This window comes from Heteronotia binoei, chromosome 12, assembly GCF_032191835.1.
Source record: "Heteronotia binoei isolate CCM8104 ecotype False Entrance Well chromosome 12, APGP_CSIRO_Hbin_v1, whole genome shotgun sequence".
Taxonomy (NCBI): Eukaryota; Metazoa; Chordata; class Lepidosauria; order Squamata; family Gekkonidae; genus Heteronotia; species Heteronotia binoei.
The window spans coordinates 54,405,850-54,424,769 of record NC_083234.1 but is presented as its reverse complement, the minus strand read 5'-3'; the positions used below and the strand labels follow the sequence as shown (position 1 = coordinate 54,424,769).

General features: G+C 45.7%; 2 protein-coding genes across 4 annotated transcripts in view; one reads left to right on the top strand and one right to left on the bottom strand.

The window, feature by feature from the left end:
- ABCA2 (ATP binding cassette subfamily A member 2) overlaps positions 1-2,801 on the bottom strand; it is an 86,550-nt gene extending 83,749 nt beyond the window's left edge. For all 3 annotated transcript variants that reach the window (XM_060251758.1, XM_060251759.1, XM_060251760.1), the window contains exon 1: positions 2,657-2,801. In XM_060251758.1, coding sequence (XP_060107741.1) covers positions 2,657-2,722 — 66 coding nt within the window. In that variant the 5' untranslated portion in view covers positions 2,723-2,801. The remainder of the gene's footprint in view (positions 1-2,656) is intronic.
- A 14,808-nt stretch (positions 2,802-17,609) lies between these two features.
- On the top strand, positions 17,610-18,635 carry FUT7 (fucosyltransferase 7). The gene has a single exon (XM_060250601.1). The coding sequence runs from the start codon at positions 17,610-17,612 to the stop codon at positions 18,633-18,635; it is 1,026 nt and encodes a 341-aa protein (XP_060106584.1).
- The last annotated feature ends 285 nt before the right edge of the window (positions 18,636-18,920 follow it).

Here is an 18,920-nt window from a genome sequence, read left to right as displayed (position 1 = left end):
AAGCACTCTACATCAGGAGTATTTTGGTACCTTTAAAAACAGATTTAAAGGGAGAAGTTTTTTAAACACTTTTTACCACCTCCAGGGAAACCCATGTGGATGAGCTGTTCCAGGAATTAAAATGTCCTCTTGGGCCCACTCTGCAAATTCCACAGGGACTAGCACCTTGAAGTTTTTAAGTGTCAAGCAAAAAAGCCGATGAGGATTTTGACATTTTATATGTACACCTCTCTAAACTCTAGATTATTATTGTTATTGTGAGAATCAGTCTAATAATTTTTTAGCACAGACATATTTGCTATTGCCTGCCAGATCAGCATCTGCCCATGGACAATGGCCACTCTGATATCCCAGGGAGGTTAAGCAAAGCAGGATCAGAATCATTTGCTCTTATTCCTCACCAACAGTAATTGCAGATTTTACTGTTTCTGAAAAAGGCAGCTGAAAGTCAGCAGAGCCAGTAACCAACTATCTGTATCTCCTTATAGTCATTTGCTTCCTTCAAAACACATAACACAAACAAACACACCATCCTGTGCCAATGAGTTCTGCAGACTAGCAGAAGACCGCAGATTTATACCCCACCCTTCTCTCTGAATCAGAGTCTCAGAGCGGCTTACAATCGCCTTTATCTCCTCCCCCCACAACAGACACCCTGTGAGGTGGGTGGGGCTGAGAGAGCTCTCCCAGAAGCTGCCCTTTCAAGGACAACTCCTATGAGAGCTATGGCTGACCCAGGGCCATTCCAGCAGCTGCAAGTGGAAGAGTGGGGAATCAAACCCGGTTCTCCCAGATAAGAGTCCGCACATTTAACCACTACACCAAACTGGCTCCACAGTCAGTACTGCAGTCAGAGCCCTCTGCTCACGACCTGAGTTCGATTCCAGCGAAAGCTGGTTCAGGTAGCCGGCTGCCGGCTCACGGCTGACTCAGCCTTCCATCCTTCTGAGGTTGGTAAAATTAGTACCCAGCTTGCTGGGGGGAAAGTGTAGATGACTGGGGAAGGCAATGGCAAACCACCCCGTAAAAAGTCTGTCGTGAAAACCTTGCTAAAGCAACATCACCCCAGAGTTGTAAATGGCTGGTGCTTGCACAGAGGACTACTACCTTTTACCTTTTTAGATAAACCAATGGCCTTATTCAGTATAAGGGAGCTACATAGGAAACTCTGCCTCAAATTCCATCCGAGTCTCAGTTTTCCTACCTGTGCCAGCCACCCAAAGCATATCTAGGGTCAGCGGCTCAGTAATGCTGGCATGTACAATCCACCCAGTCTCCTCCAGGATGTTGCAACAGGGTTGACAATGCACTTTCTGGGTTGTGATACATTACTGTATACTTCTCTTGTAAAACGGGAATCTACCTTTCCTTATGCAGGGCTGCTGGTGCAGACAGGATGGGATACTCTTTACCTACTGTGAGCTACATTTAAGAAAAATGTAAGTAGAGTGACAAATTGTGGAGGCACCAGCTAATGAATCTCTTCCACATTAATCCTTTCTTTGATCCGCCTATGCCGAAAGAAACCATAGCCTCCTGTAGCAATGAGTGCCACAGGTGCACAGCTTCACAAGGAAGTATTCCTTCTACAGTCAGAAACCTGGTCATGATATTGAACAGCCCTCTGGCTTTACAGTTTACCTGACTTCCCTTAAAGAATGCATAGATAAATTCTTCAGTTCTCTCTTTGAAAGCCATGCCTGCTTTTATAAAATCCAATTATACATGTGTGTCCCTTTCAATCATTTCCACCCCCCCCCCACGCTGAAAATCATCCAACTGTGCCTTCACAAAAGAGGCTCCTTTATCCACTCACGCCCCAACAGATCATTTCAGCCTCTCCCCACCCCTTCTTTATCTCTGCCACATAACTGCAAAGAAATGAAGAATTCTGGCCAAACTAACCTCAAAAATATAGACACCCGGCCCTACAAAGCTGGTGGAATGAGTCTTTTGTTCAGATCCTTCCCTAGATTTGATGCTCTCAGATAAATTCAAAACGGGGGCGGGGGGAGGGAGAGGAGGAAGGGATGCTAACAAAGCACTGCTCCAGACCAAATGCACAGCTGGCCACCTGTACCCAAACCAGGGAATCTTCCCCAATGCCTTCCAAATTAAGGCTAGGCTTTTTTGCTTGACCCCCTCCCAAGAAAGAGGGGGGCATTTCTCGGTTCCTTCCCTGAACCCAAACTAGAAGGGGGTGGGGGAGGGGCCTTTCCTAAAACTCTGTCTCTTGCAATGAAAGGGGGGGGGAAGGAATCTGCCCAAATCGCCGCCTCAACGCGGGGGGGATGATTCTTCCTGCTCCATCGCCTTGCAGCTATCGGGGGGGGGGGTGCTATTCCCAACCCTCTCCCCTTTCCCTACAGAAAGGCTTTGGACCAATCAGCCTCGCTGCCCATTCAGCCTGCCTGGCCTTTGGAGGCCTTGGAATCTCTGTTGCTGCTGAGGGAGACCTGGGAAGGGAAGCCGGTCCAATCCCTGCCTCCGCGGCAGCCCCCTCCCCTCCTTCTCGCCTGCCTGCCAGCAGCCCTCCATACAAAACAGCCGCGGCGGCGGCGGGCCAACCTGCAGCCCCCTCCGAGCATTCGCTCGCCGCTCACGTTCCCAAGGCGCGCCTTCTTCCCCTCAGTCCCCCCGAAGCCCAAGCACTAACCGGACTCCGTCGCTTGAGGGTCACATTCTTCCACAGCAAGAGGTAGAGTTGGTGCAAAACCCCCATCTTGGCTCCTTTATCGGCTGCAAGGCATGGGGGGGGGGGGCGCAATGGGCGGGAGGGCGCTGGCGAGGAAAATGGGGGTGGCCCGCGCTGCTCTCCTCTCCCCCCCGCCCCCCCTCGGCTCTTGATCCGGCAACCCCCCCCCCCCTTGTCTGCTGCAAATCTGAGGCAGAGATCAAAGTAGCTAAAAGCCCCCGCTCCTCCCCACAAAAAAAACCAAACCCAAACTTTTAAATACGGGCCGGCTCTGTAATACGATGCAAAAGTGAAATCTGGTGGCTTTTAAAATCCACGCCCCCCACCCACCAAAAAAAAAAAGAAGAATTGTGCAGTGGCCGCGTTTGCAAACTCCCGAGATTTTGCCTCTAAGTCAATTCCGTTTTGCGGGGCGCCCCCCTCCCCCCCTTTCCCAGGTGCACGTCTGTCTGTTGTGATCTCCTTCCCTGCCACTGCATTGCATTTCGTTGCAAGCCTTTTAAGCCCGGCCCCATCCCAGAGCCAGGCCCGGCCTCTTAAAGCGGCAGCGCGCTCGGATTGAGCTGGAGGGAGGGAGGGAAAGGGAGAAGCGAAGCCGCTGGGTCATCTAATCCAGTCACAGGCTAAAATAGCTGCCCTATTTTTTCCGTGCGGTCTCTTGTGTCTAGAAGCAGCTGGGAAAAGAAACGAAACAAGATAATGCGTTTTTGAAAATGTTTCTCTCCAGGGAGAGCTTTCACCTGTTGAATTTCTGCCTGTATCACGCACAAAGTCTCTCCTATTAACAATTACTACTGCGATTTCTCTCTCTCCCTCCGACAGATTCCTGGACTTCCCGTTTGTTTACTTAGGAAAGTTTTACAATGTAATCTAAAGCAGCTAAGCAATGTTTATTTATTCCTAAAACTGTAGCCTCAGGACTGCTGAGCCTTAAAAGGAAGTTTATGAAAGCAATATAATTAAAAATCACAGTACAATAATAAATACTAGATATTTGTTTAAAAATCAGTCCAACATAGAAGACAACCATCACATTAAATGTCAACCAAGTGTGAGAAGGCAAAGGACTATAAAATTATGTGTGGGGTGGAGTGGAGAGAGAGAACTTTCCCCTCCCACTCCTTCAATTCTAGAACTTTGGGGAACCCACTGAAATTGATGAGCAATTTCACTGGGCAAACAAAGGGAAGAACTTCTTTATGCAAAGTATAACTGACTTGTGGAACTCACTGCCACAGTGAGAATAGGCTACATCAGTTGGATTTCAACTTGATCACTAAATTATACAAGAAGTATCCAGGAAGTGCCATAAAGCAACCACATTCCACATGAAGGAGGGGGTTTTAAATTGCCATATTATGGCATGTTGCCTCCACCCTTTAAACAGTTGAACAGCCGCTTAGCCAGATGATTAACTACCGCACAGCAAAAAATTTATTGCTGTTTGTTATACAAAAGTACTGACGCACAATAGTGTTTCTCTGAGTTTCATAGGCAAAAAAGAACAGGTCCCCACCCTGAGGCATTTACAGTCTGAAAAAGCAATGAATGTTCTCTGTTGTGGAGAACAACATGATGTTTTCCTTAGCACAACCCATTTTGGTGTTAGAAGTTATGTTAGAAAAAGCCATATCCCTGCAAGAGGAATGCAACAAAGTACAAACACATTTGGATTCACTGAAAGTACTAATAAAAGAAAAATGTTGTGTATGGTCAGGACTTATTTTGGGCAGGAGCTCACAGGAGCGAAGCTCTGGAACCTCTAAATGTTGTTGTGTTCTTTCTTTCTTATCCCCCCCCCCCAAAAAAAAATACTTGCTTCTGGACTCCATTGTTCAAACCCTGTGTGAGAATTTTGCTGAACTCTAAGATTTGACAAACTTTCTCATATTTCCCCCCCACAAAAAATGGGGAAATAACCAAAACATATAAAGCAGATAAATGGAAATCTTCATCACGCCACTGTGGCCACATAGGAGAAAGAAATTTTAAAAATATAATGGGAGCAGTATTCCCTCTAAGCTGAGTTAGTGTGAGCTAGCTCATAGTTTTTTAGCCTCCAGCTCACACATTTTTGTCTTAGTTCAGGAAAAATGGCCCCAGAGCAAACTAATTTTTGCAGCAGCTCACAACTTTAATGCCAGTGGCTCACGAAGCAGAATTTTTGCTCACAAGACTCCACAGCTTAGAGGGAGTATTGGATGGGAGTAAGGTTTTATTTTGACAATTATAATTCAAGAAGCATTTGAAGGTAGACGCTGAGCTGATATAATTTAGTACACCTTCCAGCAGTGTTAGTGGTGTGTGGCATATGCAAATGAGTTATGCAAATGAGTTGTGCTAATGAGCTCTGGCACCTCTGGTTTTTTTTTTTACAAAATGACCCATGTGCGTGGTATATAACACAAATGACTACGTGGACTTCAACCCATGTCTGCATTACCAAAGGGAAGCTGATATTCAATCACACTATGCCTCACCCGGATTACGAACCGCAGCTTTATGATAGTGCAGAGATCCACAGGATGTTAGTATCGAGCCCAGTGAGCTTTAACGCATAAGTTAAGCCCATCTGCTGTGTCATGGAGATCCTACATAGATCTACCATATGTCTTTAGCTGCTTTTGGGGAAGATCTGCTCAGGTACCCCCGTAAGGGCCAAGCACACAATATAAAGTCTACCACAAGGACTTTGGATCAGATGTGCACCTTAATTCCCAGATGCATATGGTCCGGATTCAGGTCAGGACCATGGTGTGCAGGCAGAAAGGGCTTCTGCTCCCACCCTCAGATTTTGGGTCATGATCCTGGCCTGAGATGACCTCGGGGGGAGCTGGTATTTGTCGCACTGGAGAAACTTAACATGTACTCATCATGGCTACAAGTAAGTTTGCCTAATGGAGCACACAGGGGCTTCTCTGAGCCTTCTCAGGACAAAGGCTGAAGCCCCTTTTCCCTACAGCCCTCATCCTACTCAGGACCACGCATGCCTGGGAATAAAATTCTCCATGGAAAGCTCCCAATTCACATCTAATGGAAACATGGTTGGCTGCTGTGAGAACTCTCTAAATGTGTAAATTGTCCCCTAGCAGCAGCAAAGGTGAGGCTCTAATCAGGGCTAGCCCAACCACTAGGCAAACTAGGCGATTTCCTAGGGCACCAGCCTTCTGAGGGTACCGATTTGGGCACCCCCATGTGTCTTGGTGACATTTTCAGTGCAGTGCCAGAAGTTAGCCTTGCCTAGGGTCGGCCCTGGCTCTAGTGCTTGGCTTGTTACGCGCTATTCACACCTATTGGTGCTCAGCCTGTGTTTCAAGTCCCTGGCTGGCTGCTGGCCTTGATACTGGTGAGGTTCTAACTCTGCCCCTCTTCCTGTCATATCTCTGATGTCATATGACTATGATGTCATGTACTTGCTGCTTAGAGGATTGCTTGCTGCCACCTAGGGGTTAGAAGCAGATGCTGGATCTGGAAAGTTTGAAGTCCACTGATCTAGCCTGCTCTACTTCCTGTCAGGGATTCAGAGAACATTCATGGCAGCTGACCAACCCAATCCAGAAAAGGTCTACTATGTCCATGGGCCTGGAACAAGGACTCTACTAGGCCACTGCAGTCAGGTCAGCCCTGTAGAAGACCTTCGCCTATGCTGCTCTTCCCAGGTTCCCCTTGTGACACAAGCAAGCAGAATGTCTCAGCTTCCATTCCCTTGGGACTCAGACACCCGGCTAAACTGCTGTCTCAAGCGCAAAGAAAAAAGGCCTTCCAGCATCACGTGAAGCTGGAGCTCATGCTCCAGGGAGCTGGAAACAGACCCCCAGGAGTGACCCACCTAGGTGGAGAATGATGGATATATCTGGGGCTCCGTAGGGACGTCACAGGGCCAGCTGCAGAAGCTCTGCAGTGTCATTTTGCCCTTTGGATTTCTGCAGCTCTCTGGCTGGAAGACGGTTGCATGCAAACACAGCCTCTCTCCTCCTCTTCCCCCCCCCCCCCGCCCCCGAGGTCTGCTAAGAGAAAGCTGCACCTGGCCAAGAAATCACCAATCTAAGCAACACTTTAGAAGATCAAGAACTCTTTCAGGACATGGAATTGGCAACATTGCAAAGAAGATCACAATTGCAGTGCAAGCTGGAATTCAGGGAGTGGTTTTCCCCAAAAAACAGTGAACCGCACCTGCTAGATTCCTTGCTCTTCCCTTGTTCTCGTAGTTAAACCAGAGTTGCTGAAAACCTCGGTGCAAACTTGATCCCTTGATCCCTTTGATCAGTTTTCTTTCAGGCCTCCTCACCAGATACCACACCTCAGTAGGGTAGAATGCCACTGAGGCCATACTCCAAAACAGCCATTTTCTCCAGGGGAACTGCTATGTCCTTGTTCCAGGCCCATGGACATAGCAGGCCTTTCCTGGATTGGGTTGGTCAGCTGCCATGAATGTTCTCTGTAATCTTAATCTAGAAACCAGTGTTGGACTAAACCCAGTGGAGGGCCCCAGGCAGTCAAAATCTTGGGGGGCCCCTTGCAAATTATCTCAGAGTTGGAGCGCCTGCCCTACCACCCGTGGCCCTCACTGCACCCTGCTGGCACCTTCTCCAAAGCCTCTTTGACAAAGCTGCAGGGGAGTGGCAGAGAGAAGCAAACATGGTAACTATGCCAGCAGCAGCTGCACCAGGCAAGTTGGGCAAAGAGCAGCACAGTTGCTGGCTGGGAGGGCTGCAAGTGGGGGGGGAGGGGGGAAGCTGGCCTTGGGCCCCTAAAGGCGTGGGGGCCCATAGGCCAGTATCTACTTGGCCTAATTGTTTCTAGCCCTGCTAGAAACAAACTGTAATTCCAAGAGATCTTGAGCCAGCACCTAAAGACTACAACCAAAACAAAAACTCATGAATATATGTAACTAATACACCACAATCTTAATTTCAAAGACTAGAATATATATCAATTACAACAATAATTTACAATAATATCCTTGTCACTTGCACAGATGATTTGCAATAATATATTAGTCACTGGCACAAAAAGTCAATATAAGTAAAGTGCAATGATATTTAAGTCCTTGCAAATAAAATAAATATGGCCAACTTACAACTTCTCAAATGAGGTACAAAAGTGCTTGTGCTTATCCTATGGAGTTCCAATAAAGTGTTTCCTTGTCAGTTTCTCTTGTGATTTTTTCAACTGATGGTTTCTATTCAAGCCTCTAACAAATACTGACTTGTGAAGTTGTTTCTTAATTCTTCCTCACAGAGACATGATGTCAGTACATATTATTCAAAAGTGGACAACGAAGTCTCAAGCACTAGTTTTCTGGAGTGGAGGGGCTAGTTTCAACTGTGGAGAGCCAGTTTGGTGTAGTGGTTAAGTGTGTGGACTCTTATCTGGGAGAACCGGGTTTGATTCCCCACTCCTCCACTTGCACCTGCTGGAATGGCCTTGGGTCAGCCATAGCTCTGGCAGAGGTTGTCCTTGAAAGGGCAGCTGCTGGGAGAGCCCTCTCCAGCCCCACCCACCTCAAAGGGTGTTTGTTGTGGGGGAGGAAGGTAAAGGAGATTGTGAGCCGCTCTGAGACTCTTCGGAGTGGAGGGCGGGATATAAATCCAATATCATCTTCTTCTTCTTCTTCTCAATTGGTCAAGTGTTATTCCTGCCCCCCCATTTCAACAGTATGGTATTTAAGGGTAACAGTGAGAAAGCAGCATGTAATCGCACCCGCACAGTCATCCTTTTTCTCCAGTGAGACACATTTGAGCTGTTCAGATGCAAACAGTTCATGCGTCATTCAGCTCCTGTGATTGTTACCTGTAAACAGGACAGCAAGCCCAACCGGCGAATAATTGAGCATGCCTCCTTTCAATTGTCACAAGAATCAATAGGTCACAATAGAGAATAAGCTTTAAAGTATATTACTCAGTTAATTGTCAACAAGACAAAAATTGGTATTAACACTGAAGTCAATTAGCACCACATTCATCAATAAATAATAAGCTACTGGGTACATTTTTAGAGGTCTCCAACCAGAAATAATCCTTGCATGAGACAACAGAATTAACTGTTAATGACAAAAATCAATTAATAATCTAAGCCGCACTAGCAAGTAGGTCATAATGTTGTGAAGTGGCTTTCCACCTTACCTGGAGTTGCCAATGCCCATGCTGGGACTGGAATTCTCCAGGAATTCCTCACACCAAAGTTGGCAACACTGCACCCTAGCCTTATTGAAACACATTCTTACTGTTTCTAGAATTAAAATGCAGCAGTTTTGTGTGTGTTAAAACATAAAAGCCATGCCAGGAAAAATAGTTCGCAGCCCTTACAGATGATGGTTGGAGATCTCTTAGGATTATAATTGATCTCCAGGTGAAAGCAATCAGTGTGCCCAGGGGTGGGGGGGGAATGGTGGCTTTGGAAGGTGGACTCTGTGACAAAAGTCATGCCCCTCCCTAATTTTTGTGCTTCTCAGCCTCAACCCCCCAAATCTCCAGGTATTTCCCAACCTGGAACTGGCAATTGTGGGCAGAAGGTGGTATGTTCAAGTTACCAAGTAAGCTTCACAGATGACTAAAATGCAAACCTTCCTACTCCATCCAAGCCTACATATATTGATGGTCATTAGGCTATGTTATAAAAGACCTGTGTCTTTTCTCCAGCTCTCAAGGAATCACTTTGTACAACGCCTTTTCAAATCTGTCCATCTTTTGCATATTTGCTTCCTGCCACCTGGTTTTGTGCTGCCTATCTCTGCGTTTATTTCTATTCTTCCCCTGCATTCATTTTTAGATCCCATGGCTGGTTTTACACTGCAATCTTATGCCAAGTAACTCCAGCCTAAACTGATTGAAATTTAAACCAATTGTTTTAGACTGGCATAACTCTGCATAGGATTTGTCAGATATAAAATATTAGACCTATGGGGTTATATATCTTCTAGCTAATGGTCATCAGGCTAGATCAGTGGACTTCAAACTCTAGCTAATGCTTAAAATGATTTTCAGGCCAACAAGTCACAGAGCATGCAAATGCGGAAGATGGGAGTATAATTTTACATCATACATTTGCAGGTGGCAAATTTGCAGTGTGCATGGTTTCCTCTTGAAGAGACGGAAAATTTTCACAAAAAATAAAAGTATGATGTTAGCAGCTTGTAATTAACTTAGGTAGCAGAGTTGGGGTGTATGCAACTCACAGCCTATAAGCCAACTGTCCAGGTAGAGCCAAGAGGGAATGAATGAAAATATAAGAGGGCTGAAGGCCAAGGCTAGAAGGCAGCAGTGGAGAAGTCCACCAGCTGCAACATCCCTGGACGACTTCTCCCCCAGTGCCTGGAAAGTGACATTGTCAGCTCCCCATTGGGGACAAAAAAGAGAAATTTCTGGTCCTTGAGAAAGGATGCATATATCATTAAAAGGCTCCAAAAGGTCTGTGAGTGAAGCCCATCATGACAAGACTATTGGACCAGAATTGAGGGGGACCAGGATACCCATACTTGGCAAGACTCCCCTGACAGGAAAATGAAAGTGGAGAGAAGTATGGACTATAAAATCCTAAGGCACCTGAGGTAGGGCAGAGAACTTCCTCCCAAGATCTTCTTTCAGGATTATATCCTATCTCGCGCCCCCCAGATCTTCTCTCCTGGCTGTTCAGCATCGATGACTCAAGCTTAGCCAGCCATTTTAGGCAAGTGGGCATATTCATAAAATCAGAGGCTGCTCAGGGATAAGGTAGAAATCCCGACAGATTTCTCCTGAGCAGTCAGCATCAAGACCAGGCATGGCCAGCCACTGAGTGACAGAGAGAGAGAGATGCCAGGGTTATTTTTGTAATCTGTAAAAACTGCAGGTTTGTTCTACTGAAGACTGAGTCTCTGGCTTCTTTCTTGGTAATCCTGAAGCACAATAAAGAGATTCCTGCGCTCAAATTGTTGAAGTATCAGGAAGAAGGTTTGATCCTTTTGATATTCAGCACCCCTAAGGATTTGTTTCTAACAGATTGCACCATTAGTAATTTAATTATTCCATGTCACCTTTTAGTGGACAGGATACTGATATTTTCTTGTGCTCTCGTGTTTTATCCTTTTGGAAGCAGCTGGGGATTTGGGTGCAGAGCCTGGGGAGAGAGCTCAGCTGGGATGTGATGCCATACTAGCCACCCTCCAAAGCTGTCATGTGCTCCAGAGGAACTGATCTCTGTAGTCTAGAGATCAGCTGTAATCCTTGAGTACTCCAGGCCACACTTGCAGGTTGGCAACCCTGTAGAACCCCTCAACTGCCAATGCAGGATAGGGGAACCATTTCAAATCCAGGGAATGCTCAAGCCATTGTAAGAGTTACCTGCCGCTAGAGACGCGAAGAAAATTTAAAAAGCAGATTTGAGAGTCCATATTGCAGACAAGTCATTAAACTAAATCAACCCCTTTGCAGAAGGTGATGCTGTTTCAGGAGCACCCCCTAGTGGAATGAGGGAGGAAATGCAGAAAGCCGGCCGGAACGCACAAGCGGGCCTTTGATCTGTTACAAAGAGAAGGCGCTCGGGGGGGTCTCGTTCTGTTGCCCGGCAGGCAGCTTGAGGCACTTCTTCTCCTTCCCCCAGTCCGATTTTTAAACACTCCCCTGGCTGATATTCAAAGCATAAAACTCACATCGGACTGTGAAACATTCAGACTGAATTGAAGATTGTCCCCTGTCTGTTTCTGTAACCCAATGGCCAGAGAGCCAGTGTGGTCCAGGGGTCAGACTTGGACTGGATTCAAGAACTCACCAGATGACCTTGGACCAGTTTCTCTCTCTCTCTCTCTCTTTCCCTCTCTCCTATCTCAGAGGGGGTTGGTAGGTCATCATAATCTTTCCCTCCACTCACCAGCTGTGGTCTTCTGGTTGTCATCTTCTAGTTGTTCACTTACTTAAGGTAAGGCCTGGAGTTCTCCTAGTATTACAACTGACCACCGCACTACAGAGATCAGTTCTGTGGAGGAAACAGCAGCTTTGGAGGGTGGAGTGATGGGCATCACTTTCCTGCTGACCTCCCTCCACCTCCCAATTCTGCCCTTCCCAGTCACCAACCCCAAATCTCCAGGAATTTCCCAAGCCAAAGTTGGCAACCCTAGGTCAAGATGGCCTGATTGGCATCTACTGGAACCTCTTGATTCTTTGCAGTGGTGATGACCATGGCGTTCCTGGGAAGGTGGGGGGGGGCACTTCTTTAGACGTAAGGACATAAGAGAAGCCATGTTGGATCAAGCCAATGGCCCATCCAGTCCAACACTCTGTGTCACACAGTGGTCAATATATGTGTGTGTGTGTGTGTATATATATACACACACACATATACATACACACACACACATATATATTCTGTGACTAATAGCCACTGATGGACCTCTGCTCCATATTTTTGTCCAATTTTATTTTAGATGTTTTTAGGAGGCGCTGTAAAGATGTTTTATTTGTTTGGGCTTTTATTTATTAAGGATGATTTGACTATTTGAATTTTACTGCCTTGAGTTTCAAGGGAAAGGTAGGATATAAATATTTTAATACATAACTAGAATATAATAGACATGTATCTACTGAAAAGAATTTATACTCTACCTTTTATCAAATAGTGTTGGAAGGGACCTCCAGGGGCATCTGGTCCAACCTGCTGCACAATGAAGGGAATTCACAAATACTTCCCCCCCCCCACGGTGACCCCTACTTTATTCCCAGAAGAGGGCAAAAAAATCTCCAGGATCCCTGACCAAACTGGCCTGGAGAAAAATTGCTTCCTAACCCAACATGGTGATCAGCATTTCCCTGGGCGTGTAAGAAAGGGCCACGAGAACGAAGCACTGATGCAACCCTTCCTGTCCTCCTTCCCATGATCTGCCTAAGTTCACAGAATCAGCATTTCTGTCAGATATACATCTAGCCTCTGCTTAAAAACCTCCAAAGAAAGAGAACTCACCAAGTCTTCAAGGAAGCTTAAGGATGATCTTTTTTTAAAAAAAACCCCAACCCTAAACTATTACATTACATAATAAAAGCAAACTGCATCAAAGCAGTAAATAGCTGCCGTATTTTAATTATGTATTTTAATTTTGCTACTGGGATTTGTTTTTATTTGTCATAAAGTTTTATGAGTGGATTTCTGGCTGAAAAAGCCAAAAAAGAAAGCAATCTGGACAAGCAAAAAAATATTGCAGACCAAACGGGAGCCAGTTGGGAGGCAAGGCAGGTGTTAAGCCACTGAGCCACAGCCTAACCCATTTCCTGAAAGCCACCCACCATAAGCACTCTAGAGAGCCTTGAGCAGGTAAGAGGTGAGCTCAGATTGTATAGAAGCCCAGAAGGGCTGCATAAACTGACTGAGAATGCTAGACCATGTCCCAGCATCCTTATCAATTAAGCACTCTCCGTGGCACATGCAGGAAGGCTTAATTTGAGTAGGTTCACACTTCACCCCCTTCAGGAATTCAGTGCTGTATCAGCTGTAAGGCAGCATTTCCTCTGCCCTTTTCCTTTGTACAAGACACCTCAAACATTTGAAACTACCTTATATCAAGTCAGAGCACTGGTTTGTCAATGTCAGTCTTGCCTACTTTCTGGCAACAGCTCTCCGGAGACCCTAAGATGATCTTTACATCACCTGCAACCAGATCGTTTTTTTTCCATAGTCAAATTTTTTTTTTATTGAGTTTCATACAGGGAAAGTTGGGGAACTGGGGGGAAAGGAATAAGGGAAAGGGTACAAAAGGGGGAAAAGATAGATTTCAATTATTTCTACTTTAAAAGAAGAAGAAAAAGTATATACATTATACCTGCAAGTATTCAGAATTATTACATAACCATTACCTTTAGATTCTACAAACATCTTGTGACCTTTTAATATTTTTATAAAATCCTACTACTTTGCAAAATATTTGATAACAAACTCCAAATTCATATCACATCTGTCATATAATAAAACCAGATCTATGTATCTCTAAAAAAAAGAAAGGAAGGAAAAAAACAAGAAATTCTGGTCTTCAATACAAGCTTATTAACCACCAGAAAGGTTTCAATATGAAGCAAGTCCAGCTGTGTTCTTTTCTCTGAGTTAAAAACAAAAAAGTTCCAAGGCTAAAGATAAGGGGGGAAATCTCATTATCAAGAGAGAACGCTTAAGTTGAAAAGTTCATTTATAGTGTGCATGCTCTATAAGCCTGATGCAGATAATTTTACCTTCAGCCAGATCCTTTTACTCTGAGATGTCAGGACTTGAATCTGGGACCTTCTGCATACATTCTGTACCAGTAGGCCACAGCTCTACCTCCACTCCCATTCCCAGGAAAGGTGTTCTTAGCATCCCTGATGAATTAATCTAGAGCAGGGGTGGCCAAACTGTGGCTCGGAAGCCACATGTGGCTCTCTCACACATATCATGTGACTCGAGCCCTCACCGCCCGTCTGCCAGCTTGAAGAAGGCATTTCTCTCTTTAAATCACTTCTCCAAGCCAAACCAGCTGACAGCTTGGAGAATGCATTTAAAATTGCTTTCTTTCCACCTCTCCCTCTCCATCTATTTTCCTTCCTTCCTTCCTTCCTTCCTTCCTTCCTTCCTTCCTTCCTTCCTTCCTTCCTTCCTTCCTTCCTTCCTCTGATGTTTATTCTCTATGGCTCTTTAAAAAGTTTGGTCACTTCTGATCTAGAGTCTAGCTGTTGGGCAAGACAGAACATGGGTTATTCCTTGTATCAGAACTGGGACTCTAAATATGTCAGTCAATGAGATGATCACTTCAGAATAAAGAAATCACAGCCACAAGTCCCAATGCTCCTTCGGGCTCCTTGTGGCTTTTCTCACCCTCCGCCTTCTTTTGTTTGTTCGTAACCACTTTTTTTTCAGAATTAGCCACACAAAACAAGGCCTGAAGGTGATGTAGGAGGGTGTCAAACCACTCTCAGCACAAAAAGGGTTTTCAGGAAGCAAGTGTACAACTAAGGCACCAAAAAAAAAAAAAGTGTAGATGATGAAATCTTAACCAAGAAAAGAGAAGAGAGCTATCTTTTTCCTCTAAGAAAGCAAGCACAGAGGCTGGCTTGTGCTGTGGAGCACTCATCTCTTGCCGTTAGAGACTTCTTCTGAGAAAGGACGTGAAGGAACCAGAACATCTCAAGAGAAAGACACTACACGGTAACTGAACTATAAAAGATGGTCACCGGTGGGCATCTGGGAAAGGGGTGATGTGTGGCTGGTGGCACTCTGGCCCATAGCCAACTTTGCCATGGTAGGTGGGGCTGCCTCTTCACCAGGAGGCCTCAAGAAGTAACATTTATGTGGCCAACCTCAAGAGTGATGGATATTAGCATCTCTGCGGGGTTAGTATCAGAAAAAGTGAACAAGAACAAGATTTCTTTTTCCAGTTCAGAAACTTGCCTACAAATACCTTCCTTAAAAAAAAAAAAAAATCAAATTTCATACCTTGCCTCCACATGTTTTTTTCTACTTTCCTTCTTGAGCCAGAGAATATATAGAGAATGTCCTGGCCCCACTGATGGATCTCCTGATAGCACCTGTTTTGTTTTGGTTTGGGGTTTTTTGGCCGCTGTGTGACAGTGTTGGACTGGATGGGCCATTAGCCTGATCCAACATGGCTTCTCTTATGTTCTTATACTTTGTGCAAGCAAACCTGGCAGGTTAAGGTGGGGGATATTTGGAGCACTGTGGACACCAGCAATTTACAGTATAAAATTCCTAAAGCTAGACTGTCTTTCTTTAAAAGAGTCTGTTGATATCACAAATTTTAAAAAGTTAATTCTCAAAAAAAAAAAAGCTGAGGTTGGGCACATCATTGTCCCCCATGCAATGGTGCTCCAAGATGCTGCCTGTCCCTGTCACGTCTCTTCCCTCCCAGTAAAAGGTAAAAGTAGTCCTTTGTGCAAGGACCAGTTGTTTCCGACTCTGGGGTGACATCGCATCACGATGTTTTCATGGCAGACTTTTTTATGGGGTGGTTTGCCATTGCCTTCCCCAGTTATCTACACTTCACTCCCAGTTTATTCCTTTCCTTTTCTCCTGAGCTCATCCATTCTCTTTGCAGGACATCACCCCCATCACTGCTATTAACAAGAAAAGGTGTTAAAAAGTAATTTCTCCTTCCAGCTAACAATACATAGCTCATATATAGGACTTAAAGTGTTCAAATCACTTCCTGTTATCTCAGTAATCCTTACAACAATCCTGCGGGGTAGGTCAATGCTATCCCAATATGTAAGGCTGGGGGGGGGCAAAGCTGATACTCACACACAAGCACGTGCACAGACACACACACAAGGTGAGGGAGACTTGTCCAAGACCACCCAGTGAGATCATGTATTATGATAGTTGATGGGAGAACATAATAAAATTGTTTTCTTTTTTTATGAGTATCTGTGTCAGAGAGACTTGAAAGTTCTCAGTGGAGACTTATTTTTAAGGACACAGTAGGAAGTTCGCAAGTGTGTGGGGCACACGAGGTACATCAGCCTCCTCTGCTTCACCTCGTCCTCCGCATTCCATCTTACTAATGGTGCTTCTCACCTAATTCCCAAACACCTGTTCTATCGAGCATACACACAATAGCTCCTGGGGACTTTGTGGATTTATTCTGCCATCTTGTGGTTAAATTATGGGGGTTTGATTGGATGATTGTTTTCTTGTTTAAAATGTTTTGCTGCTGACTTTGTTGTGAGCAGCCCCGAGCCTGCTTGCGAGAGAGGGCAAGATATAAGTGTAATAAAATAAATAAATGTATATACCTGCCCCTCCTCCACTAGCTGGGCCACGCTTTCCCAAGCTACAAACCTTGCCGTTTCAAAGAGAAGGGAGGACAGCGAATGAATCTGCAGCCGCAGGGAGGGGGGCAGGACACAGAGGGCAGGCCACAACTGAATTATTCTTCCCATCCTTCACCAGGATATAGAAATTGGTAGGCAATTTTGCAGTCTCCCAAAGTGACTGGGAAAGCTGAGAAAACCAAATTTACCCATCAATTCCAGCATATTATGAGCATATGGCACCAACAGCTTCTGGCTGCCAGCCTGTGCAGTGACAAATGCTACCAACTGCAGAGATGCAAATAGCCTCCTTTTAAGTTGTGAACAGTCAACGATGTCAGGATATGGGGTGCAGATTTTGAGAGAAAGCAGGGACTGTGAGAACCAGGCAAGATCCATTTCCCAACATGTTATTTGCAAGCATCCTAGCTTCACTATATGAGATTCAAATTGGGGACATTCTGATTAGTTAGCTCTGCCCTTTAGCTACCATATCACACCACTACAGCTGAAAGGAAACCACACCAGCGCTTCTTTGTAGACATTTCACTCTCCGGTGCCAGTAAAGCTGAGGACAAGGCAAGACATGTGCTTGGAAGTTTTCCCCATTGCCCACAGGCCTCCTGGCCCCACATGTCAGGGAAATGATCAAGTGTCTTTTAATCATGTGTGCTCAGCTCTGACCTGATTGGCCACCAACCCAGATCAATTCATCTCCTTTCCTGAGGAAAAAGGATAAGGGCACATGACAAGCAAGATTACTGCTTTAAACTTGCTAAATGAAAGAGGTTCAATTGCTTCTGCTTTACTCGGCCTCCTAGTCAGGCTGGCCCAGGCATTGTGCTTGGTTATGAAGGAAAAAACAAGAGAAAGAAACAGGATTTTTTTTTTTTAATGTACTAACATACCCCTTGTTGTGACAGACCTTATTACTCTCTTCTGTGCTGGAAAGACATCACAGACCGGAAAATGCTTCCTCAATCTGTGCCTTGTTTCTGACTCACGGTTGACATACTTCTCCTCTTTTCCAGTTTGCAAGACAACCACACAGAAAGAAGAGACTAGGCAACAACAACAAAAAATAGTATTCACTCCCAAGACTAACCCAGGGGTTCCCAAAGCAGAAGAGCAAGAGGCTGGTGCTTTTCAATAGGATGTCCTGCATTTTGCTTACCTTGAAGAGGTTTGGCAGTTTGTCCGTCCTTGGGGTCATCTTTTGGAACCTGGGATTCCTTTTGCAGCAGTTCCATCTTCCCACTGGGGGAGCCAGGACCCGCAACAAGCCGTTGTCCATTCTGATTTGGGACTTGCCCTTTGACCACAATTTGAACCTCAGCGGCAACCTTTGTGCCTCACGCCGCCATCACGAGGAGGGCTGTTTGTTGACCAGTAACCGTAGCTGGTTTGACCAAGCTGACGTGGTGGCATTCCATCACCGTGAACTGCAGCGCAGCAGGTCAAGCCTGCCAACAGTTAAAAAGAATCCAGGGCAAAACTGGGTGTGGGTTTCGCTGGAGTCTCCCACCAACACCAAAGACCTGACTGGCTGGAACGGAACATTCAATTGGGTCATGACGTATCGACAGGACTCTGATATCTTTATCCCGTATGGGGTACTTGTGGCTCGCTCATCGGACAAGGTGGACATCCCAAAGAAATCCCACTTAGTGTGTTGGGTTATCAGCAACTACCGCCGTACCCAGAAGAGAGCAGAGCTGTACCAAGAACTGTCCAGACACATCAAGATTGATGTATATGGAAAAGCAAGCAAGAAGCCTCTCTGCTCAGCCTGCCTCTTGCCAACCATCTCCCAGTACAAGTTCTACCTTGCCTTTGAGAATTCCATACACCAAGACTACATCACTGAGAAGCTCTGGAGGAATGCCCTGCTCTCTGGCACTGTCCCCATAGTCATGGGTCCGCCCCGAGCCAACTACCAGCAGTTTATTCCTGGAGAAGCCTTCATACATGTAGAAGATTTCGGCTCCATGAAGGAGCTCGCCACCTTCCTATTGACTATGAATGACAGCCACTACCAGAGCTTCTTCAGTTGGAGACAAAGGTACACGGTGAAGTTGTACGACAACTGGCAGGAACGGTTTTGCACCATCTGTGATCAGTATCCCAGCTTGCCTTGGGGGAAAGTCTACCCCAACTTGGAGGACTGGTTCTGGAACTAGATGTCAGGGTTACCTGGGGGGAGGCCTTTGTGTGTACAACAGCGCCCCCTTGAGGAGAGCCAGTCCAGGCTGCAGAGTGCTGCCTTACCAAATGAACACATGAAGCAGCCTAATACAGAGTCAGACCTTTGGCCTATCCAAGTCAGTACTGTCAGTTCTGGTTGGCTGCTTGTCTCCAGTCTCTGGGGGTAGAGATCTTCTGCATCACCTACTGCCTGATCCTTTAAATGGGAGCTGTGCCAGGGACTGAACCTGGGGCCTTATGCATGTCAGACAAAAGTTCTG

What these genes read in the sequence shown, in the direction of transcription:
- FUT7 (XM_060250601.1), top strand. Translation starts at nt 17,610, where the DNA reads ATGTCCTGCATTTTGCTTACCTTGAAGAGGTTTGGCAGTTTGTCCGTC.